The sequence below is a fragment of the Suncus etruscus genome, chromosome 15, assembly GCF_024139225.1.
Source record: "Suncus etruscus isolate mSunEtr1 chromosome 15, mSunEtr1.pri.cur, whole genome shotgun sequence".
In the NCBI taxonomy this organism is placed as follows: domain Eukaryota; kingdom Metazoa; phylum Chordata; class Mammalia; order Eulipotyphla; family Soricidae; genus Suncus; species Suncus etruscus.
The window spans coordinates 20,535,205-20,556,376 of record NC_064862.1 but is presented as its reverse complement, the minus strand read 5'-3'; the positions used below and the strand labels follow the sequence as shown (position 1 = coordinate 20,556,376).

The window sequence follows — 21,172 nt, the reverse complement described above, 5'->3', positions numbered from 1 at the left end:
ATTATTCTGGAGCAAAACAGAGGCTGTGTGAGTCCCTTGACCCCGACACAAGTGTCTCCCCTTGTCAGTTGCAGGAAGTACCCCAAGCCCCATCAGGAAGGGGCCCCAAGCCAAGACCAAGCAGGCTGCAAGATCCCACAGCGGGCTGAGGGTTGTACCCCCAATGCTCAACACACTGAACTGTGAGACAGGCATGCGAGTGGACAGAAGACACCAATACCAAAGCTTGTGGAAAAGCAAAGACATTTTCGTTTTAGCCACCATATCGTTCTGACCCTCAATTTTCCTGTTGATGTGGGGAGAGTAACCATAGAGGTCAGGCACAATCCTGTTCCCAGCAGAGAAGGGGGGGGGTCAGGGGGCCTGGAAGTGTAGGCGCTACCCAGCAAACCTGGTCAGTGGATGTGCAAGGACTAAGTAGAATGAGCCCGGTGGGGAGCCAGCCTGGAGTCCGTATGCAGACCCTACGCTTCATACCACCTCCCTGCCCTACTGTGCTGGGTTCCTTTTAGGGGGGTTTGGGACACAGAAGCGCACAGGTAAGCAATCAAACCCCTGAAAGATCTGTCCCCTGGCGCTGGGCCCCTCTCCAGCACCCTACTCCCAAGAGCCAGGAGCAGGGAGGGTTTCCCGGAAGAGCATGACTTTTCCTTTTTTTGTTTGTTTGTTTTGTTTTGTTTTGGTTCACACCAGTCAGTGCTCATGGCCACTCCTGGCTCTAGGCTCAGAAATCGCTCCAGGCAGGCTCAGGGGGTAGGGGTGGGGTGGGACACTATATGGGATGCCTTACCTTCATCTTACCTTCATGCTGTCTCTCTGGCCCTGACTTTTTCATTTTGATCTCCACTGGGTGATACCCGTCTACACCAGACACCTTCTTCTTCACTTCACACCCCTACCTCTTCCTCCTCTTTCTTCCCTGGGACTTGTTCTGGGGTACCTGAGGGAAGAGGTTTGGGTCAGGTCAGGTGGGGTTGGGTCAGTCGGGTCAGTTGGGTCAGGGCTGACACACCCATTTTCTCCACAGAGATCATTTTTCCATGCATCTTGGTTTTTTGTTTGTTTGTTTGTTTGTTTGTTTTTGGGCCATACCTGGCAGTGCTGAGGTTACTCCTGGCTAGGCACTCAGAAATCGCTCCTGGCGGGGCCGGCGAGGTGGCATTAGAGGTAAGGTGTCTGCCTTGCAAACGCTAGCCAAGGAAGGACCTCGGTTCAATCCCCCGGCATCCCATATGGTCCCCCCAAGCCAGGGGCAATTTCTGAGCGCTTAGCCAGGAGTAACCCCAGAGCATCAAACGTGTGTGGCCCGAAAAAACAAAAAGCAAGGCAAATGCCCTTCCTGCTTTGCTATCACTTTGGCCCCAACTTAGAATTGCTTGAGCTCCAGCTTTGTCCCTTAGTTAATAGTGAGATTTTTTTTGGGGGGGGGTCACACCTGGCGGTGCTCAGGGGTTACTCCTGGCTGTCTGCTCAGAAATAGCTCCTGGCAGTCACGGGGGACCATATGGGACACCAGGATTCAAACCAACCACCTTTGGTCCTGGATCGTCTGCTTGCAAGGCAAACACCACTGTACTATCTCTTCGGGCCCTAATAGTGAGATTTTAAGCAAGCTATATCTTCTCTAGCCTACCTGTTTGATGTAAAATATGAGTGAGAGCTAGGGAGATGGTTCAAAAAGCTGGGGTATATTGGGGCCAGAGAGATAGTATGGAGGCAGGGTGTTTGCCTTGCATGCAGAAGGACAGTGGTTCGAATCCCAGCATCCCATATGGTCCCCTGAGCCTGCCAGGAGCAATTTCTGAGCATAGAACCAGGAGTAACTCCTGAGCACTGCCGGATGTGACCCAAACGCAAACAAAAAAAAGATGGGGTATATTGCATTGCAAGCTGGAGTCTCGAATTTACAAATTAAAATTTACAAATGATTGTAGTTGTATGATTACAGTCATGTAAAGAACACCCCCCTTCACCAGTGCAAGATTCCCACCACCAATTGCCCAGATCTCCCACCCCACCCACACCTGTACTCGAAACAGGCTTTCTATTTCCCTCATTCATTCACATTGTTATGATAGTTTTCAGTGTAGTTATTTCTCTAACTGCACTCATCACTCGATGTGGTGAGCTTCATGTCATGAGCTGCACCTACCAGCCCTCATCTCTCTTGTCTCTGAGATACTGATAAAATGTCTTTCATTTTTCTTAAAACCCATAGATGAGTGAAACCATCTGCGTCTTTCTCTCTCCCTCTGATTTACTTCACTCAGCATGCATTTTGCCATTTTGAGTGAGGGTAAAAATCATGTTTGCCACCCCCGGGCTAAGGGATCTAATTGGCGTTGGCAGCATGCAAGGAAAGTGATTTAACTCATCTCTCTCTGGCCCTGAAATAAGTAATCTTTAAGACCCCTGAGTGGTTCAATAAACATTTTGTAGTTTAGCCAAATAAATCTGACTTCAGTACAAATATCTTATTTGGGCAATTTCATTTGGCCTTTTCATTAATTTCATGTGTGTGCTTTTATTTTTTTGGTTTTTGGGCATACCTGGGCAGTGCTCAGGGGTTGCTCCTGGCTCTGCCCTCAGAAATCACCCCTAGCAGGCTTGGTGGACCATATGGGATGCTAAGAAACAAACCCATATTGGTCCCAGGTCAGCTGGCTGGCACTAACGGACTTTCAAGAAGAAAGTCTCCTGGCCTGCAGCCTTCACTCCTGCATGTACTGGCTCCGGCTAGGTTTTGGCTCCCGTCATCTGCTGCTCTCTGCCAAGGTCGACCAAGAGCTCTCTTCTCGAGGACAGTCACTGGGTTCCCTGGCACTACCCCTGGTCCTGTGGGCTGCATTCCCAGAGACCGCTTTATGGGGCTAGTACCAGGAGCCCTCCATACTGGCCTTCATGCTGCTTGCCTGGACAATGGCCAGTAACTGCCTTAACTGTTGGCCTCTAGAAACCCCGCCCCTGCCAGCCCTGCTCCAAAAATGAAGAACCAAGAGAGACAGCTCTAGACAGAACCAGAGATTAACAACCTTCCAGGCCTCGAAGCAAGTGCAGAGCTAGGGGCCTGGAGGAAGGAAGGCCATGATCAAGGGACAGAGAGTTCCCAGAAAGATTTCAGGATTCCTGATCTCAGGAGCAGCACCACTCTCGGGAAAGGAAAAGGCACTTTTCTCTCTCAAGTACCAAAAGCAGTTCACGTTCCGGTGAGGATTTAGGAATAACCAATAACTAAGTGCTTCCCAGGTACGGGCTCATTCGTCGTCCCACAGCGCCCCAGAGGTAGGTCCTAATTTCCTCCTAACTCGGTAAAATTAATTAACGAAGACTCAGAGAAGTTAAATTAAGGTGCCCCAGATACGCAGCCACTGGGTGCCTGAAATTGCACGGGAGAGCCAGAACATCCCTCCATGCAGTAAGTACTATGGCCCAGGGGTCCCCTCTCCCTCTGTCTGGTGCACAGGGAGCCCCACGCCCCCTCACCTGCAGCCACTTTCCCCAGAGAGGGGAGGAGCACGCCGCCCATGTCAAATATCACGGCCCTGCACTACCCCCCGGCAGAGTGTGTCCATCGGTGGGGTCTGCACTCGGTGGCTCTCAGCAATGTGGCTCTCGAGGCCCAACGAAGGGGCGTGGGCAACAACAGCCTCCAGAGGCCCATATTGGATCCGAGTCTGTGGAAGAAGAAGGCAGAGTGTCCAGGCCTCCTGACTTTGGGGGATGGGGAAGTCAGTTCCTCATCACCCCATCCATCACAGCCACAGTCTCCTAATTGGTCCCCCAAATCTTCTCACTGACTTCTCTCTTCAAGCATAGTTGGCCTCCAAAGATGGACCTGATCTCACTAGAACCCCACTTCAAGCCTTTACTGTAAAGCGGGAGCTGGGTGCAAGTTGGAGCCCCATACCACAGTACTGAATAGCAGGGGCCAACTCCACTTCATAGCACTGGATTTGGGGCTCAACCCTGCAACCTCCACACACAGACTGTGTACAGATTCAAGAGATGCATGAGCATATAAATGATTAGGCCAGGAATCTGAGAGCATTCCACATGCCCTTTGTGTCCTTGGAAACTGAGTGGATGGAAAATTTGGAACTAAAATGTTGGAAGCAGGGTCGTATCAATAGTACACAAGTCGAGGGCCAGAGCAATATAGCACAGCAGCACAGCGGGATGATTGCCTTACACATGGCAGACTCTTTCTATCCTGGCATCCTATATGGTTCCCTCAAGCTGCCAGGAATAATCCCTGAGCACTGCCTAGTGTGCTCTCCCCTCCCCCCCCCCCCCCCCCCCCCGCCAAATAACACATCAAAACAGCAAGTAAGGTGTTTGCTTTGTATGAAGCCCACCTGGATTGAATTCTGGCATCCCATATGGTCCCTGGAACATTCCCAGAAGTGATTCTTTTTTTTTTTTTTTTTTTTTCGGTTTTTGGGCCACACCCGGCGTGCTCAGGGTTTACTCCTGGCTGTCTGCTCAGAAATAGCTCCTGGCAGGCACGGGGGACCATATGGGACTCGGGATTCGAACCAACCACCTTTGGTCCTGGATTGGCTGCTTGCAAGGCAAACACCGCTGTGCTATCTCTCCGGGCCCCCAGAAGTGATTCTTTTTTTTTTTTTTATTTTAATTATGACAACAAAGATGCAAAGAAAGAGGACAGGGTAAAGTTACAGTGGAAGCCCAATCACCCATAAACAGAATTCTCGGTAGTCCCATCGATGATATCCCAGCCTTGAACTTTCTTTTTGTTTTTTTTTTGTTTTTTTGTTTTTTTGGTTTTTGGGCCACACCCGGTAACGCTCAGGGGTTACTCCTGGCTATGTGCTCAGAAGTTGCTCCTGGTTTGGGGGACCATATGGGACGCCAGGGGATCGAACCGCGGTCCGTCCAAGGTTAGCACAGGCAAGGCAGGCACCTTACCTTTAGCGCCACCGCCCGGCCCCTTTTTTTTTTTTTTTGGTTTTTGGGCCACACCCTGTGACGCTCAGGGGTTACTCCTGGCTATGCATGCACTCAGAAGTTGCTCCTGGCTTCTTGGGGGACCATATGGGACGCCGGGGGATCGAACCGCAGTCTGTCCTAGGCTAGCGCAGGCAAGGCAGGCACCTTACCTCCAGTGCCACCGCCCGCCCCGCCTTGAACTTTCTTAAGGGCAAAGCCAGTTGTAACTCTTGACAACCAGCAGGAGTGCCCCCACCACAAAAAGTTAGCGGCAGCTGGGATCAGAGCAATAGCACAGTGGGTAGGGCACTTGTTTTGCATGTGGACAACTCACATTCAATCCCTGGCAGCTCATATGATCCCAAGCCCTGCCAGTAGTGAGCTCTAGCATTACCAGGTGTATCCCAAAAATACAAAAATTGAAAGCTAGAGAAGCCAGAGCAATAGTATAGTGGTAAGGTATTTGTCTTGCACGAAGCCAACCAGGGAAGGACCCAGCATGCATCTCACATGGTTCCGAGTCTGCCAGGAGGAATTTCTGAATGCATAGCCAGGAGGAAGCCCTGAGCACCACAGGGTGTGGCCCAAGAAAACAAACAAACAAACAAACAAAAAAAAAAGGAAAAAGAAATGCTTAGCATTTCCAGTTTTACTGTGTTCCAGGGTCAAGTAAAAGTCTGTGAGAAAAAAAGCAAAACATATTTACAGGCTTCTAAAAGCACCAACACATCATGTGGGGGGCACTGGCACAGATGAAGTATCTCTGGGGCCTGAGGAGTTGATTCTCAGCCTCACAGGAGCCCCACTAACTGAGAAGGGGCATGATACCCCTAGCTACTCCTTCCAGCCAGTTGTCTGTAGTCACTTGCCAACCATCTATAGAGTGGAAAGTGTCTGCACCTGTGGCTGGGCACCGATTGTGAACAGAGCAGACTTCCTGCTTTCATTGGCAAAGGCACTTGCCCTTCATTCTCATGCCAGGGCCCTGTCTGTCCTCCTTTGAAGGACTTTTCATTTTCATTTCCAGAAGGTTTCAGTGCCCTCTCACCCACTCTGCTTCCTCTCTGTACTTCCTCAGGAGTAGTTGTCCATCACCTGGTAAAGATATGCTCATTCATTCATATGACTGAAACCCAAAAACAATCATGTCTGTAATCAAGGTGCTTAAATTTTTTTTTCTTTTTTGGTTTTTGGGTTACATCCAGCAGCACTTAGGGGTTACTCCTGGCTCTATGCTCAGAAATCGCTCCTGGCAGGCATGGGGGACCATAATAAAGATACTATTAAAAAAAAAAAAAAAAGACATGCTCATTTAGGGCAGGAGCAATAGAACAGCGGTAGGGCATTTGCTTTAAACACGGGGATCATAAGGGCTGCCAGGGACTGAAGGTTGAGTTGTCCACATGCAAAACAAGTCCATCCTGGAGAGAATGAACTGGGTTCGATTCCCAGCATCCCATATGGTCCCCAAGCCAGCCAGGAGCAATTTCTGAGCACAGAGCCAGGAGTAACCCCTGAGCACCTCTGTGTGACCCAAAAACCAAACCAAAACAAAAAAAAACTTGTTCGTTCATTTTTGTAAAACTCCATCCCTGTCTATGGCCACAACACCCTCAACGTGCCCGATCTCATCTGAAATCCATCCCAGAGACCTGACACAGAGCAGGTATTCAGTATATTTAACTTCCTTTTTTGGTATTAACAGGGCCCACATCATCTGTCCTTGGGAATGATGGGAAGACATCTTGTGTCAGGGCCCAGATCAGGGTCTCACTTGAGCTATCTCCTCCCCAGACCAGAAGGTGCTCAGCAGAAATATAACCTGGAAGCTAAATACACTGGAAACATCAGAAATAGTGGACTAATGGGGGTTGAAGCAAAGCACAGCGGCCGACCTGGGACAGACCAGGATTCACTTCTTAGCATCCCATATGGGCTCCCGACCCTGCCCGGAGTGTTCTGAGCAAGAAGCCAGGAGTAACCCCTGAGTACCGCCGCCAGGTGTGACCCAAAAACCTAAAGAAAAATAAAGAAAATAATGGATTGGGGCTGGAGCGATAGTACAATGGTAGGGTGTTTGCCTTGCAGACTGCTGACCCGGGAAGATCTTGGGTTCTGTATCTGGCATCCCCTATGCCTACCAGCAGCAACTTCTGAGAGCAGAGCAAGGAGTATCCCGAGTGCCGCCAGGTGTGACCAAAAAACCCAACCCCCCAAAAAAAACTAGAGGATGGAGCTGGAACCATACCACAGCAAGGAAAGTGCTTGCCTTGTATGTGGCCAAGCCAGCTTCCATCTCTAGCATCACACCATATGGTCTCCCGAGCAATGCCAAGACTAACCCCTGAGCATTGCTGAGTGCAGTCCAAAAAAATTAAAAAAGGAATTGAGGACACCTTGAAACAGATGTATGGGTGGCAGCCATAGAGAATGGTAGTTCGCCCAACTTACTCACTTCTAGCCCTCAGTACTGGTATTTTCCTTCTAACTGGTGAAAAGCCATTTACCAATATCTTAATAATATCAGCGAGAGTGATGAACTTTTGCCTTCTTTAGGCTTTCCTAAATGGACCCACAGGGTGTGAGTTGTCCTTATTAGCGAAAAGGGTTAGGGAAGCGCGGGAGTGTGGGAGTTGGAACCAGAAGGATGGGTGCAGATGTCCTCTGCCATGTCGCGTGGGATCCTGACCCAGCTCTGCCCTCCCTCAGGCTCATCGGCTCCTCTTCTGAAAATGGCAAGAATTACAGACCCTGTCGCATTCAGTTATTGCTATAACTTGTTTAATATATTTATATAAATATATAAACAATACATTATATATTAAAATATATTATATAAGTATAAATTTATATAATATATAAAATAATAAAATATAAAATTGGACGGGCATGCAATTAAATGCTGTCTACTCCAGCAGTAAAAAAACAAGGCAGACACATGGTCTGGTGCATGTCAAATCTATGTGCATTTTCACAGAAATCTGTGATTTACGTTTGCTTCAGGGCGACGCTCAGGAGAAATTGATTTCGAAAGAACAAGGGGCGCTTCTCTTTAGCCACCCCTGTGACCCCAACACCCCCAACAAGAAATGGAAAGGATCCAGAATCCATTCTTGCACGGTGCAGTTAAGGAGCTCAGGCCGCCTCTCTGTGTTATCATGCCTTTATGTGATTGAGAAGCGTGCAGAAGCTACTGCGGGTGCTGGGTGGCATGCCCTGCAGAACCGAACCCCGGGGTGCCAACCCTCCTGACAAAGCTTCTGCAGTTCCTGCAGGGGGCACAGGCCGCACCCCCTTGCCAGAGTTCAAAGAAACATTGAGCGTGCTATGGAGAAGGCAGAGAAGCGATTCTCTAACTCTCGCGCGCCGAGTGCAGCCGATCCCCGCCAACCGTTCCCGGAGCTAGGGGCGGGATTCGAACCGGCGTCTAGAGCTGCAGGCATGAGTTCCTCTCTCGAAGCCTCCAGAGACCTACAGGGATCACGCGCGTTCTCCGCCAGCTCGGGGCGGAACTGAAATTAAAGTTCCTCGGGGGCGGAGTTTAGGCGCACGTCACGTGACCTCCAATACAATCAACGCACGGCGTCTGCGCAGGCGTGAGTTCCTCCCTCGAGCCCCCGGAGACCTGCAGGGGCCGCGCACGCGCTTCCTGACAGCTCGGGGCGGAACTGAGAGCGGAGTACCCCCTGGGGGCGGGGTTTGGACGCACGTCACGTGGCGCGGCGCAGCCAATCAGCACGCGCGGCGTCTGCGCAGGCGTGACCCCGGGGTCAGCGACGGAAGCCGGGAGGCGGAAGTGGTCGTGAGTGTCGCGCGAGGAGGAGTTGCTGCTTCTGCTGCTGCTGCTGCTGCCGGGGAAGCGGCGGCGGCGGCGGCGGCCTCGGTGCGGAGGCTGTGGCGGCGCTGCCGGCCCCGGGCCGCTTGGCCCCTCGGCTCGCCCCTCAGCCTCGCCGGAGCCCGCCGGGCCCGCGCCGGCCGGCCAGCGCCTGTCCTATGAGCGTGTCCCTGGTGGTCCTCCGCCTGGAACTCGCCGAGCACTCGCCCGTCCCCGCCGCCTTCGGCTTCAGCGCGGCGGGTGGGTCCCGGGGACCGACTTGGGGGGGCGCGAGGGACGGGTTCGGGGTGTGTGTTGGGGGACGGGGGAATCCCTACAGGCAGCCCCCGGCCCCCAAGAAGCCCCCCGGGCGCCCTGAGACCCAGCGAATTGTGTCCTGCAGCCCCCCCAAGCCCCCTAGACGGGGATCCCCACCCCGAGCTGGACTCGATCCCCTCGACTCGGACCCCGTCTCGGGCCAGCGTCCCAGGCAGGACTCGAACCCCGGCTTCGTCGCGGAGTCAGTCGATGGGCTCTGTGGCCCGCCCTGACCCAGCAATCAGTTCTGGGGGGTCCCTCACCCCAACTCACCCCGTGTTTGGGGACAACCGCTGTTTTGCTAAGCCGGCATTCCTGGCACCTCCGCGGTTCCGGGGTCACCCTACTTTGGGCCTCGAGCAGTGCCCCCCGAGAGAAGGAGTCTTGAGCATCCTTCTGGGGAATCCTTACGGGATGGATCTGTTTGTTGGCTTGCGGGGAGGGTTTTGGGGTCCAGGGCACGGTCCCGAGAAGCGAAATTTGGATTTTGGAAAGGTTCATTTAAGACAGGAGCGTGATTTTTTTTGTGGGTGACCGAGTTCTGACGGCCCCCTCCCACGCAGCTCTCCAGCAGTCATTCTTTGCTTTTGGTGATTTTAAGAAATTTTCCCGTGCTGCCCCAATGCCCTAAACCTAAACCTGGAGGAGACTGTAGCAGGTGCAGCAACCTGAATCTGGCGTTAGGTCAGTATCGCATCCTGAGGGTATTTGAGATGAGGCCCCAAACGCCTTTTCCAGTTTTGGCTTTTGCTGATTGCAAAGTGAGCGAACATACAGATTTTCAGGGCAGAAAACTTAAGTCCAGTGTTTAAGAAGGACGTAAAGATGCCTAAAGGATTTGGCTCTATCATTTGGTAAGGGACCTGCTTCTCTTTATTTTGGGCCCACCACCATTGCTTGCACCTGAGGACTTAAAAAAAAAATAGGGTTCATCTGGGGGCCAGAGCGATAGCACAGTAGGGTGTTTGCCTTGCTTTGGGCTGACCCAGGACAAACCTGAGCTCGAACCCCAGCATTCCATCCATATGGTTCTCCCGAAGCTGCCAGGAGTGATTTCTGAGTGCAGAGCCAGGCCCCCCCCCCCCCAAAAAAAGGAGAAGATTCTTCTGAGCATAATGACTTACACCTTTTCTAAAATCTCTGCCTATGACTTTGTTTGATCATGCATGTGATCCCCAAAAACAGCACTACATTTCTGGGTGCACTGCGCTCCATATCTAGTCTTTCTATTTCAGGGGAGGGAAACAAAATGCAAAGGAAAATTAATCCATAGTTCCACTGAGAGTGCTCATGAGGCCGTTGGTTATTTGGCATTAATTATTCATGCGTTCTTTAGCTGGGGAAATGTCTGATGAGGAGATCCAAAGGAAGACGCTAGCATCAGCTGGAGCCTGTTTGGAAGGGAAGTCAGCAGGCGAGAAAGCAGCAATCATACACCAGCACCTTGGCCGTCGGGAAATGACAGATATGATTATTGAGACCATGAAGTCCAGTCCAGGTAAGCTCTCTAAACCTCACCTGCATGATATCAACTTTTTGATATCAGGAATTGAGCCCAGAGCCTTTTTCTTTGGAAGCACTCTTCTACTGAGCTACACACTCAGACTCCACAAAACTCTGCTCTATTTCTAAGTTGGGTTGTTGTTGTTGTTGTTGTTGTTGTTGTTGTTGTTGTTTTTGGGTCATATTGGGCAGCGCTCAGGAGTTACTCCTGGCTCTAGGCTCAGAAATCGCCCCTGGCAGGCACAGGGGACCATATGGGATGCTGGGATTCGAACCATTGTCCTGCAGGAAAGGCAAACGCCTCTCCGGCCCCCTCTACTTAGCAGTTGTACACATGCTCTTGTGCTGTTGAATTGAGCCCATAATTTTGTTTTGTTTTGGGGCCACATCCTGCTGTGCTTGGGGATTATTCCTGGATCTGTGCTCAGAAATCACTCCTGGCAGGTTCAGGAGACTATGGGATGCTGGGGCTCAAACCCGGATCTGTCCTGGGTCAGGAACATGCAAGCAAACACCCTAACGCTGTGCTAACACTCCAGTACCAAGAGCCCATCGTTTTTAGCTTGTAACATACTTTTAACTGCCTGTGTTCCTCATTTAAGGACCATTTTAACTTCTCCTGAAACAGTCTCAACAAGCTAGTCCTCGGGGCTGGAGAGATAGCATGGAGGTAAGGCGTTTGCCTTTCATGCAAGAGGTCATCGGTTCGAATCCCAGCGTCCCATATGGTCCCCCGTGCCTGCCAGGAGCAATTTCTGAGCATGGAGCCAGGAGTAACCCCTGAGCACTGCCGGGTGTGACCCAAAAACCACAAAAAAAAAAAAAAAAAAAAAAAAACAAGCTAGTCCTCACAATTCTAGTCAATGAAGAGAACTGCTCACTGCCTATCTTGGTGCAGATCATGTACAGACCCAGAACCTGATACTCTGGATGCCAGCTGTCTAGACTTAGGGAGTGGCTGTATGCTCCCTCTCAAGTGTGGAAGTGGTTACAAATAGTAGGCTCAGTAGGTGGTTCACTAGCTCACTTAGGCGTGTACGGTGGAGGTGACAGAGCTCCTGTACTACCAAAGTTAAGATTTGTCCATGGGCCCGGAGAGATAGCACAGCGGTGCTTGCCTTTCAAGCAGCCGATCCAGAACCTAAGTGGTTGGTTCGAATCCCGGTGTCCCATATGGTCCCCCGTGCCTGCCAGGAGCTATTTCTGAGCAGACAGCCAGGAGTAACCCCTGAGCACCTCCGGGTGTGATCCAAAAACCAAAACCAAAAAAAAGATTTGTCCATGAGGGGACCGAAGAGATAGTAAGGTGTTTGCCTTTCATGCAGAAGTATGGTGGTTCGAATCCCGGCAGCCCATATAGTCCCCTGAGCCTGCCAGGAGTGATTTCTGAGTAACCCCTGAGCACTGCCGGGTGTGACCCCCTCCCAAAAAAAAAAAAGATTCATCCATGAGTTTCTGAGGACCAGAATAAGATTTTTTTTGCCGGGGGGGGGGGGGCGGGGGAGCCACATCTGGCGGTGCTCATGGGTTACTCCTGGTTATATGCTCAGGAATAGCTCCTGGCAGGCACGGGGGGCCATATGGGACCCCAGGATTTGAACCAACCACCTTTTGTCCTGGGATGGCTGCTTGTAAGGCAGGGGTCTCAAACTCAATATACCTGGGGGCCGCAGGAGGCAAAGTCAGGGTGAGGCAGGGCCGCATAAGGGATTTCACAAAAAAAAAAAAAGTCCTCAAATGTCATTATTAACAGGTTTTTTTTTTTTTTTTTTTTTTTTTTTTGGTTTTTGGGCCACACCCGGTAACGCTCAGGGGTTACTCCTGGCTATGCGCTCAGAAGTCGCTCCTGGCTTGGGGGACCATATGGGACGCCGGGGGATCGAACTGTGGTCCGTCCTAGGGTAGCACAGGCAAGGCAGGCACCTTACCTCTTGCGCCACCGCCCGGCCTACAGTTTTAATTATTTCTTCTGAACATGAATAGAACGTTGAGTGAAGATCCTGAACAGTTCTTTTGAACATGGCATCTTTTTCCTATTCCTTGCTGCCAGAGACTTGACAGCGCTTCTTCTCACAAATCTGAACCACATTTGGCTTTAGAGAGTAAGCAAATAATCGCGAATACTGCGATATTTGAAGAAGGCCGACCGCGGGCCACAAAATGTTGTACGGAGGGCCGCAAACGGTGCTATCTCTCCGGCCCCCAGAATAAGATTTTTATCAGAGCTCTTTCAACTTGAGATATCCACGCTGAAGAAATTGTGCACTGTAATGATTCAGAGTAATGCCCAAATTCTCACTGCTAATGTAAAGATTGCCTCTAGGGTGACCCACCTACTTTGCAAGAAGCCCAAGTAGAGTGATCTACCCGAAAAAAATGTACACCAGATAGTCTTGCATGCAGCTCACTAGGGTTCAATCCCTAACTTCACATATGAGCCCCAAAGCAAAAAAAATTTTTTGATATCCCAAAACTTAACCTTTTTGTTTGTTTATTGTTTTGTGACTACACCAAGCAGTACTCAAGAATTAATCCTGACTTTGCACTCAGAGATCACTTTCAGCCGGCTTGGGGGGACTATATGGGATACCATTGAAAAACACTCTTGGAGGGGCCAGGACCTAAGGTGCTTGGTTCGAATCTCGGCATCCCAAATGGTTCCCTGGGCCTGGTAGAAGCTATTTCTGAGCAGATAGCCAGGAGTAACCCCTGAGCACTGCTGGGTGTTGCCCAAAACCAAAAAAAAAAAAAAAGAAAGAAAAAGCGGGGCCGGGCGGTGGCGCTAAAGGTAAGGTGCCTGCCTTACCTGTGCTACCCTAGGACGGACCACAGTTCGATCCCCCGGCGTCCCATATGGTCCCCCAAGCCAGGAGCGACTTCTGAGCGCATAGCCAGGAGTAACCCCTGAGCGTTACCGGGTGTGGCCCAAAAACCAAAAAAAAAAAAAAAGAAAAGAAAAGAAAAGAAAAGAAAAAGAAAAACACTCTTGGCATTATGCTAGACTAGTGCCTTACCATCTGTGCTATCTCTTCAGCCCCTTATTTGTTGTTTCTTTTTTTTTTTTCTTTTTGTTTGTTTGGATTTGGGCCACACCCAGTGGTGTTCAGGGATTACTCTTGGCTCAGGAGTCACTCCTGGCAGTGCTCTGGGGACCATATGTATGCCAGGGATTGAACCCAGGTTGGTCATGTACAAAGCAAACACACTAGGCTCTGGAATATCACTCCACCCCATTCTGTGTATTATTAAGTAAATTTATTTATTGGTTTGGGGGCCACAGCCACTGGTGCTTGGGAGCTAATCCAGGCACAATACTTAGGGGACCATGTCATGCCAGGGATCAAACCCAGGTTTCCCACATCCAAAACAGTGTTCTAGCCTGGGAGCTGTCTTTCCCACTCCTATGAACATAGTTCTCTCTTTTTTGCTTTCTGGGGAGAGGGATCACACTTGGTGTTACTTGGGCTCCCCCAGTTTAGTGCTCAGGGTTCCTTCCCTGGTGTACAGAGTACCATGTGGTGCTGGGGATCAGGCTTAGGCCTCCTGCATGTGAAGCATGTGTTCATGACATCACCCTGGCTCCCAGATGAAATTTAAACAAATTTTCTGTCAGTAATTTTTCTTCTGATTCAAAAGTTAAATGGCCATACCATCCTGAATGTGCCCGATCTCATCTGATCCAAAAGTTTAATTAGGAGCTGGAGTGATAGCACAGCAGTAGGGCGTTTGCCTTGCATACAGCCAACAGAGGACAGACCCTGGTTCAAATCCTGGCATCCTATATGGTCTCCTGAACCGGCCATTAGCGATTTCTTTTTTGAGTTTGTTGGTTTGTTTTATTTGGGGGGTGGGGGGTTTGCATTACACCAGCAGTGCTCAGGAGTTTCTCCTGGCTCCATGCTCAGAAATCGCAGGACCATATGGGATGCCGGGATTCGAACCACTGACCTGTATGCAAGGCAAATGCCTTACCTCCATGCTATCTCTCTAGCCCCTTGTTTTTTGTTGTTGTTGTTGTTTTGGTTTTTGGGTCACACCCAGTAGCACTCAGAGGTTACTTCTAGCTCTACACTCAGAAATCACTCCTGGCAGGCTCAGGAGACCATATGGGCTGCCGGGATTCAAACCACTCCTTCTGCATGCAAGGCAAACGCCTTACCTCCATGCTAGCTTTCCGGCCCCGAAGCAATTTCTGAGCACTGCCAGGTGTGACCCCAAAGAAATAGTTTTAATTAGAATCCTTTGACATTTCTTTTTTTTTTTTTTTTTTTTTTGGTTTTTCAGGCCACACCCGTTTGATGCTCAGGGGTTACTCCTGGCTAAGCTCTCAGAAATCACCCGTGGCTTGGGGGGGACCATATGGGACACCGGGGGATCAAACCTCGGTCCTTTCTTGGCTAGTGCTTGCAAGGCAGACACCTCTAGCACCACCTCGCCAGCCCCTCCTTTGTCATATTTCTTATCAATTTATAATCTGAGTGATTTTTTTTGTTTTGTTTTTTGTTTTGTTGTTGTTTTGGGGTCATACCAGCGGTGTTCAGGGTTTACTCCTGGCTCTGCACTCAGAAATTGCTCCTGGCAGGTTCAGGGGACCATATGGGATGCCAGGAATCGAACCTGGGTCCATCCCAGTTCAGCTGCATGCAAGGCAAATGCCCTATTGCTATGCTATCTCTCCACCCCCTAATCTGTTCGTTTTTAATTTTTGATAGGTGAGTTGAAAGCTACAGAAACTTCTTCCACTGCACAGAGAAATAAAGATCAAAGTAAAGAATGCATGAACACTGCTCCAGATTCTCCATCTAAACAACTTCCAGAACAGATTTCATTCTTCAGTGGAAATCCATCAGTTGAAATAGTACATGGTATTATGCATCTATACAAAACAAAGTAAGAAAGCCTCTTTTCCTTTGGGGTTGGTCTTTTATTCTTTCCTTATGACAGAGAAAAGAAAAATATTTTGTCCCAAAGGGAAATGGGCATTTTTATTTTTTGTTTGTTTAGTTTGGGCCCACATTGCGGTGCCCAGTGGCTACTCCTGGTTCTACACTGAGAAATCACTCCTGGCAAGGCTCCAGGAACTATATGGGATGCTGGGGGTTGAACTCAGATTGGCTTCATGCAGGGCAAGTGCTCTCCCCCCATGCAATCGCTCTGGATGCTGTAAATGGACATTTTAAATTACCACAAGATTCTTAGATATTTTACAACTTTTCAGTCTTCAGATTTGGTCAAAGCTGTCCCCCTTTTTTTTGGTTGGGGGCCCACACCTAGCAGCACTCAGGAGTTACTCCTGGCTCTACACTCAGAAATGACTCTTAGTGGGGCCAGAGCGATAGCACAGCGGTAGGGTGTTTGTGGCCAATTCCTGGCATTCCATATGGTCCCTTGAGCCTGCCAAGAGCTATTTCTGAGCATAGAGCCAGGAGTAGCCTCTGAAGCCACCAGGTGTGACCCAAAACAAACAAAAAAAGAAATGATTCCTGGCTAGGTTTAGGGCATCATAGGGGATGCCAGGAATTGAACCCTATTCAGCCGCATGCAAGGCAAACACCCTACCCACTGTGCTAGCACTCTGGCCCTTATAAATGGTCATTTTAAGTTGCCAAAGGATACCACTTACCTATATTGTTGTAGAGGGTTCTTAGATATTTTACGACTTTCAAACTTTAAGATTTTAAGATTTGGTCAAAGCTGTTTCTTTTTTTTTGGGGGGGGGGGGTTGGGTTTTGAGCCACACCCAGCGGCGCTCAGGGGTTACTCCTGGCTATCTGCTCAGAAATAGCTCCTGGCAGGCACGGGGGACCATATAGGACACCGGGATTCGAACCAACTACCTTAGTCCTGGATCAGCTGCTTGCAAGGCAAACACCGCTGTGCTATCTCTCTGGGCCCCAAAGCTGTTTCCTTTTTTTTTTTTTTTTTTTTTTTGGTATTTGGGTCACACCTGGCGGTGCTCAGGGGTTATTCCTGGCTGTCTGCTCAGAAATAGCTCCTGGCAGGCACGGGGGACCATATGGGACGCCGGGATTTGAACCAACCACCTTTGGTCCTGGATCGGCTGCTTGCAAGGCAAACACCGCTGTGCTATCTCTCCGGGCCCCCAAAGCTGTTTCTTATTAAAGAAAAATGTGAGCTCTTCTTGAGAAATATTTAAAAAACAAATTGTCTGGAAAGGTAGAAAATAGTCACTGGCAAGATGATTGGGAAATTATGGGGTCGGAGCAATAGCACGGCAATAAGGCGTTTGCCTTGCATGCGGCCAATACAGGACAGACCCAGGTTCGAATCCCAGCATCCCATATGGTCCTCCCAAGCCTGCCAGGAGTGACTTCTGAGCTCAGAGTCAGGAGTAACCCCTGAGCACTGCCAGGTGTGACAACCCTCTCCCAAAATAAAGATGATTGGGAAATTAAAGAAAAAGAAAATGAAATTATAAGTGATCCATAACAACATTGTGGCCTTAAGTCCCCACGAAATCTTTTTTTTTTTTTTGGTTTTTGGCCCACACCCAGCGATGCTCAGGGGTTACTCCTGGCTGTCTGCTCAGAAATAGCTCCTGGCAGGCACGGGGGACCATATGGGACACCGGGATTCGAACCAACCACCTTTGGTCCTGGATCGGCTGCTTGCAAGGCAAACACCGCTGTGCTATCTCTCCGGGCCCCCCATGAAATCTTGACTGCTAAGAACGATGTGTTGTGGGCCGGAGAGATAGCACAGTGGTAGGGCATTTGCCTTGCACACAACAATTCAGGACAGACTGTGGTTCGAATCCCGGCATCCCATATTGTTCCCCAAATCTGCCAGGAGCAATTTCTTTTTTTTTTTTTTTTTTTTGGTTTTTGGGTCACACCCAGTGACACTAAGGTTACTCCTGGCTATGCATTCAGAAATCGCTCCTGGCTTGGGGGTCCATATGGGAGCTGGGGGTCGAACCATGGTCCATCCTAGGTTAGCATGTAGCAAGGCAAACGCTCTACTGCATGCGCCACCTCTCCGGCCCCCAGGAGCGATTTTTGAGCGCAGAGCCAGGAGTAACCAACCCCTAAGCGCTGCCGAGTGTGACTCCTCCCCAAAAAAAGATGTGTTGCAATTTCATTATAAAGTGTCTTTTTCAGGGGCTAAAGGGATGGCATGGGGGTAAGGTGTTTGCTTTGCATGCAGAAGGACGGTGGTTCGAATCCTGGCATCCCATATGGTCCCTCGAGCCTGCTAGGAGCAATTTCTTTTTTTTTTTTTTTTTTTTTTTTTTTTTTTTTTTAGGAGCGATTTCTGAGCATAGAGGCCAGGAGTAACCCTTGAGCGCTGCCAGGTGTGACCCACAAACCAAAAAAAAAAAAATAGTGTCTTTTTCTTTGGGCTGAGCGATAGCACAGTAGATAAGGCTTCTATCTTGCATGGGACTGCCCTGGGTTCCACCCCTGGCATCCCAGGTGATCCTTCAAGCACCACTGGGAGTAATTCCTGAACACAGCTAGGAGTAACCCCTGAGTGTAGCTGGGTATGACCCAAAAAACAAACAAACAAAAACGTTTCTTTTCTCTATTTTCTATGGGCTACTGTAGACCAAAAGGGAAGAAGCATTCGGCTGGATAATTTACAAGCTGTGCCACCGGCTCCTTGGGTAATTGGTAGCTGATCTCTCAATGATCAAGGACTGTCCTTGTCCTAACTTGTTTACTGGGTTCCATCTGGGAAGCAGGGGATAGGTTATATACGAGGTCGTCTGTTTTGGGACACAGCTGTCACACAGCGCTGCCGAGTGTAACCCAAAAACCAAACCAAACCAAAACCAAAACAAAAACAAACAAAAAAAAGAAAGTAAAATATTTTTCTTTCTTTTTTTTTTAGTGAGATATTTTTCTAATAAAAGGTTTATTTTGGAGGGGGTCATACCTAGTGGCACTCAGTGGTTATCTCAGAAATTACTTCTGGAAAGCTCAGGGAGCCATATGAGTTGCTGGGATCAAACCTGGGTTAGCCTCATGCAGGGTAAACACCCTACCCATTGCTATCACTCTGGCGCCCTAATAGAGATTTTTTTTTTTTTTAAATTTTTGGGTCACACCCAGCAGTGCTCAGGGGTTAATCCTGGCTCTACGCTCAGAAATCGCTCCTGGCAGGCATGGGGGACCATATGTGATGCTGGGATTCGAACCACTGTCCTTCTGCCTGCAAGGCAAAAGCTCTACCTCCATGCTCTCTCTTGTACCCCTAGTAGAGCTTTCTAACCAACATAGGCCATTGACTGTTTCAGAGCTTACTGTAAATTCCATTGCAGATCTGTCACAGGGCTTCTGCATTTACCCAGGCTGTATATTTTCAGGTAAAGTAGCAAGCTGTATTCCTTGATTTCTATGATACTATGTTTCATTTTTTCCTATTTTCTTAACTTTAGCAATGGTCTAATTAGCGTTTCTGAACTAAACATACCTCATTTATTCAAGATCCTCTGATGATTGTCTTTCCAGTAAGATGACCTCCTTAAAAGAAGACGTGAGGCGCAGTGCCATGCTGTGTATTCTCACCGTCCCTGCCACAATGACCAGCCATGACCTTATGAAGTTTGTTGCCCCATTTAATGAAGTAATCGAACAAATGAAAATCATCAGAGACTCTACTCCAAATCAGTATATGGTGTTGATAAAGTTTAGTGCACAGGTAAAAAGTATCTAAAATCTCTTCCACAGGGGCTAGAGCAATCATATCGCAGGGAGGGCAGTTTCTTATGCAACCAACCTAGGTTTGATCCCCTTTTACCCTATATGGACCCTCGAGCCTGCTAGGAGTGAACCCTCAGTGCAGATCTTGTAATAGGCCCTGAGCACCACCAGGTATGGCCAGAAAGATCTGCTGCAGAAAATATTTTGAAACAGTTTAATACTATGACTTACAGTGTTTCGTACTTCAGATTTTGGGGCGGGGGGGGGGTTTGAGTTTGGGGTCACACCCAGCAGCACTCAGGGTTTACTCCTGGCTCTGCGCTCAGAAATCGCTCCTGGCTTGGGGGACCAGATGGGATGCCAGGGAATCTAACCACTGTCCATCCTAGGTTAGTACATGCAAGGCAAGCGCCCTATCGCTTGTGCCACCGCTCCGGTCCCTGTACTTCAGATTCTTAAATGCAAAAAATGTTAAGTTCTGGATATTTTACTGCGTCAAAGCCTGGGTCTCCTCAAAGAACTGAAGTGCATGCTTTGCACACTTGGAGGCACGGGTTCAATCCCAGGCACTGCCTGGTCTCCCACTCAAGAGCAGTACCAGGGCTGGAGAGATAGCACAGGGCATCTGCCTTGCACACGGCTAACCTGGCATGGACCCAGGTTTGATACCCTGCATCTCATGTGGTCCCCTGAGCCTGCCAGGAGTAACCCTTGAGCGCTGCTGGGTGTGCCCCCCCCCCCCCAAAAAAAAAAAAAAGAGTAACACCAATTGGAGAATAATTCCTGAGTACCACCATGCGTGTCCGCTTAAGATTAGCAGCTCCTCCAAAGAGGGGAAAACACATCAGGCATTGAGTAGGTTTTATCACATGTTCCAGGTCACAAGAAACTGTGACCCTCTGAGGAGGCCTGGTCGCTTATCCCCTTGTTCTAAAGGTCTGCATTTCCTTACCCAGGGCCTGCAAGCAGGTCCAGATGAGACTTGACACTGAGCCTCACCTGTGATCACTCCCCTTTGTTGCATAAGTGCCTTTGTTCAGAATTGTTTATTCTTCCTTGGTTGCTCAGTTCACTTGGTTATATTAAAACAAAATAATCAAGGATCTTGAATTACATTATCAAACTGAAAGTAAAAGCCAGAAAGCTTATAGTAGTTTCAATGTTTCAGAGCCCTGTGAGGGTAGATACAGGACTTATTGCCTGGTAGACTTAAATTTCTTCCTTATTCTTTCTTTTTTAAGATTTTTTGGACCACAATTTTCCACACTAAAGGGTTAATCTTAGCTCTGTACTCAGAAATCGCTCTTGACAGACTTGGGGGCCATGTGGGAAATCAGGGATCAAACTCAGGTCCATCTTAGGCAGCCGCCCTACCACTGTGCTATCTCTTGACACCCTATTGTTGACATTACGACACATATTTCCTGTGTGACACTCCCAGAAGCAGCCAATTTGAACAGCTTCCTCTGATTGGATATGCTTATGAGGGCATGAAACCCAGAAAAGCTTAGGCTGCCCAGACGACTTTTCAAAGTGCTGAGTTGGCTCCAAAGGCACGTGCTCTGCTCTCTGAAGCCCCAGGCTTAGTCCCTGACATCGCATAGCTCTCCTAACACCATCGGGAATGGTGCTCTCTCAAGCACAGCTGGTCATGGTCCAGAAATCAACAACTAAGATGGAAGCTCTTTCATAACAGTCATTGGTTATAATTTGATTCCAAGCTTCACAAAAATAAGTGTCTATTTTCAGCAGTTGTGAAGGTGCTAACTAGAGATGGGGGGATTAACTATTGGTGGTTGAATCTGAGAATGATACTAGCTGTCAGCTATTGCACTTAGATCCTGGAGAAATAACACAGCAATGTAGGACCTTGTCTTGCATGCAGTCCACCCTGGTTTAAATCCCCAGTATGACATGACCC

The 21,172-nt window shown here is 49.1% G+C and overlaps 1 protein-coding gene across 1 annotated transcript in view; it reads left to right on the top strand.

Moving 5' to 3' along the window:
• The first annotated feature begins 8,903 nt into the window (after positions 1-8,903).
• Positions 8,904-21,172, top strand: part of BRAP (BRCA1 associated protein) — a 36,253-nt gene continuing 23,984 nt past the window's right edge. The window contains exons 1-4 of the mRNA XM_049789343.1: positions 8,904-9,025; positions 10,419-10,580; positions 15,298-15,475; positions 19,060-19,249. Coding sequence (XP_049645300.1) covers positions 8,944-9,025; positions 10,419-10,580; positions 15,298-15,475; positions 19,060-19,249 — 612 coding nt within the window. The 5' untranslated portion in view covers positions 8,904-8,943. The remainder of the gene's footprint in view (positions 9,026-10,418; positions 10,581-15,297; positions 15,476-19,059; positions 19,250-21,172) is intronic.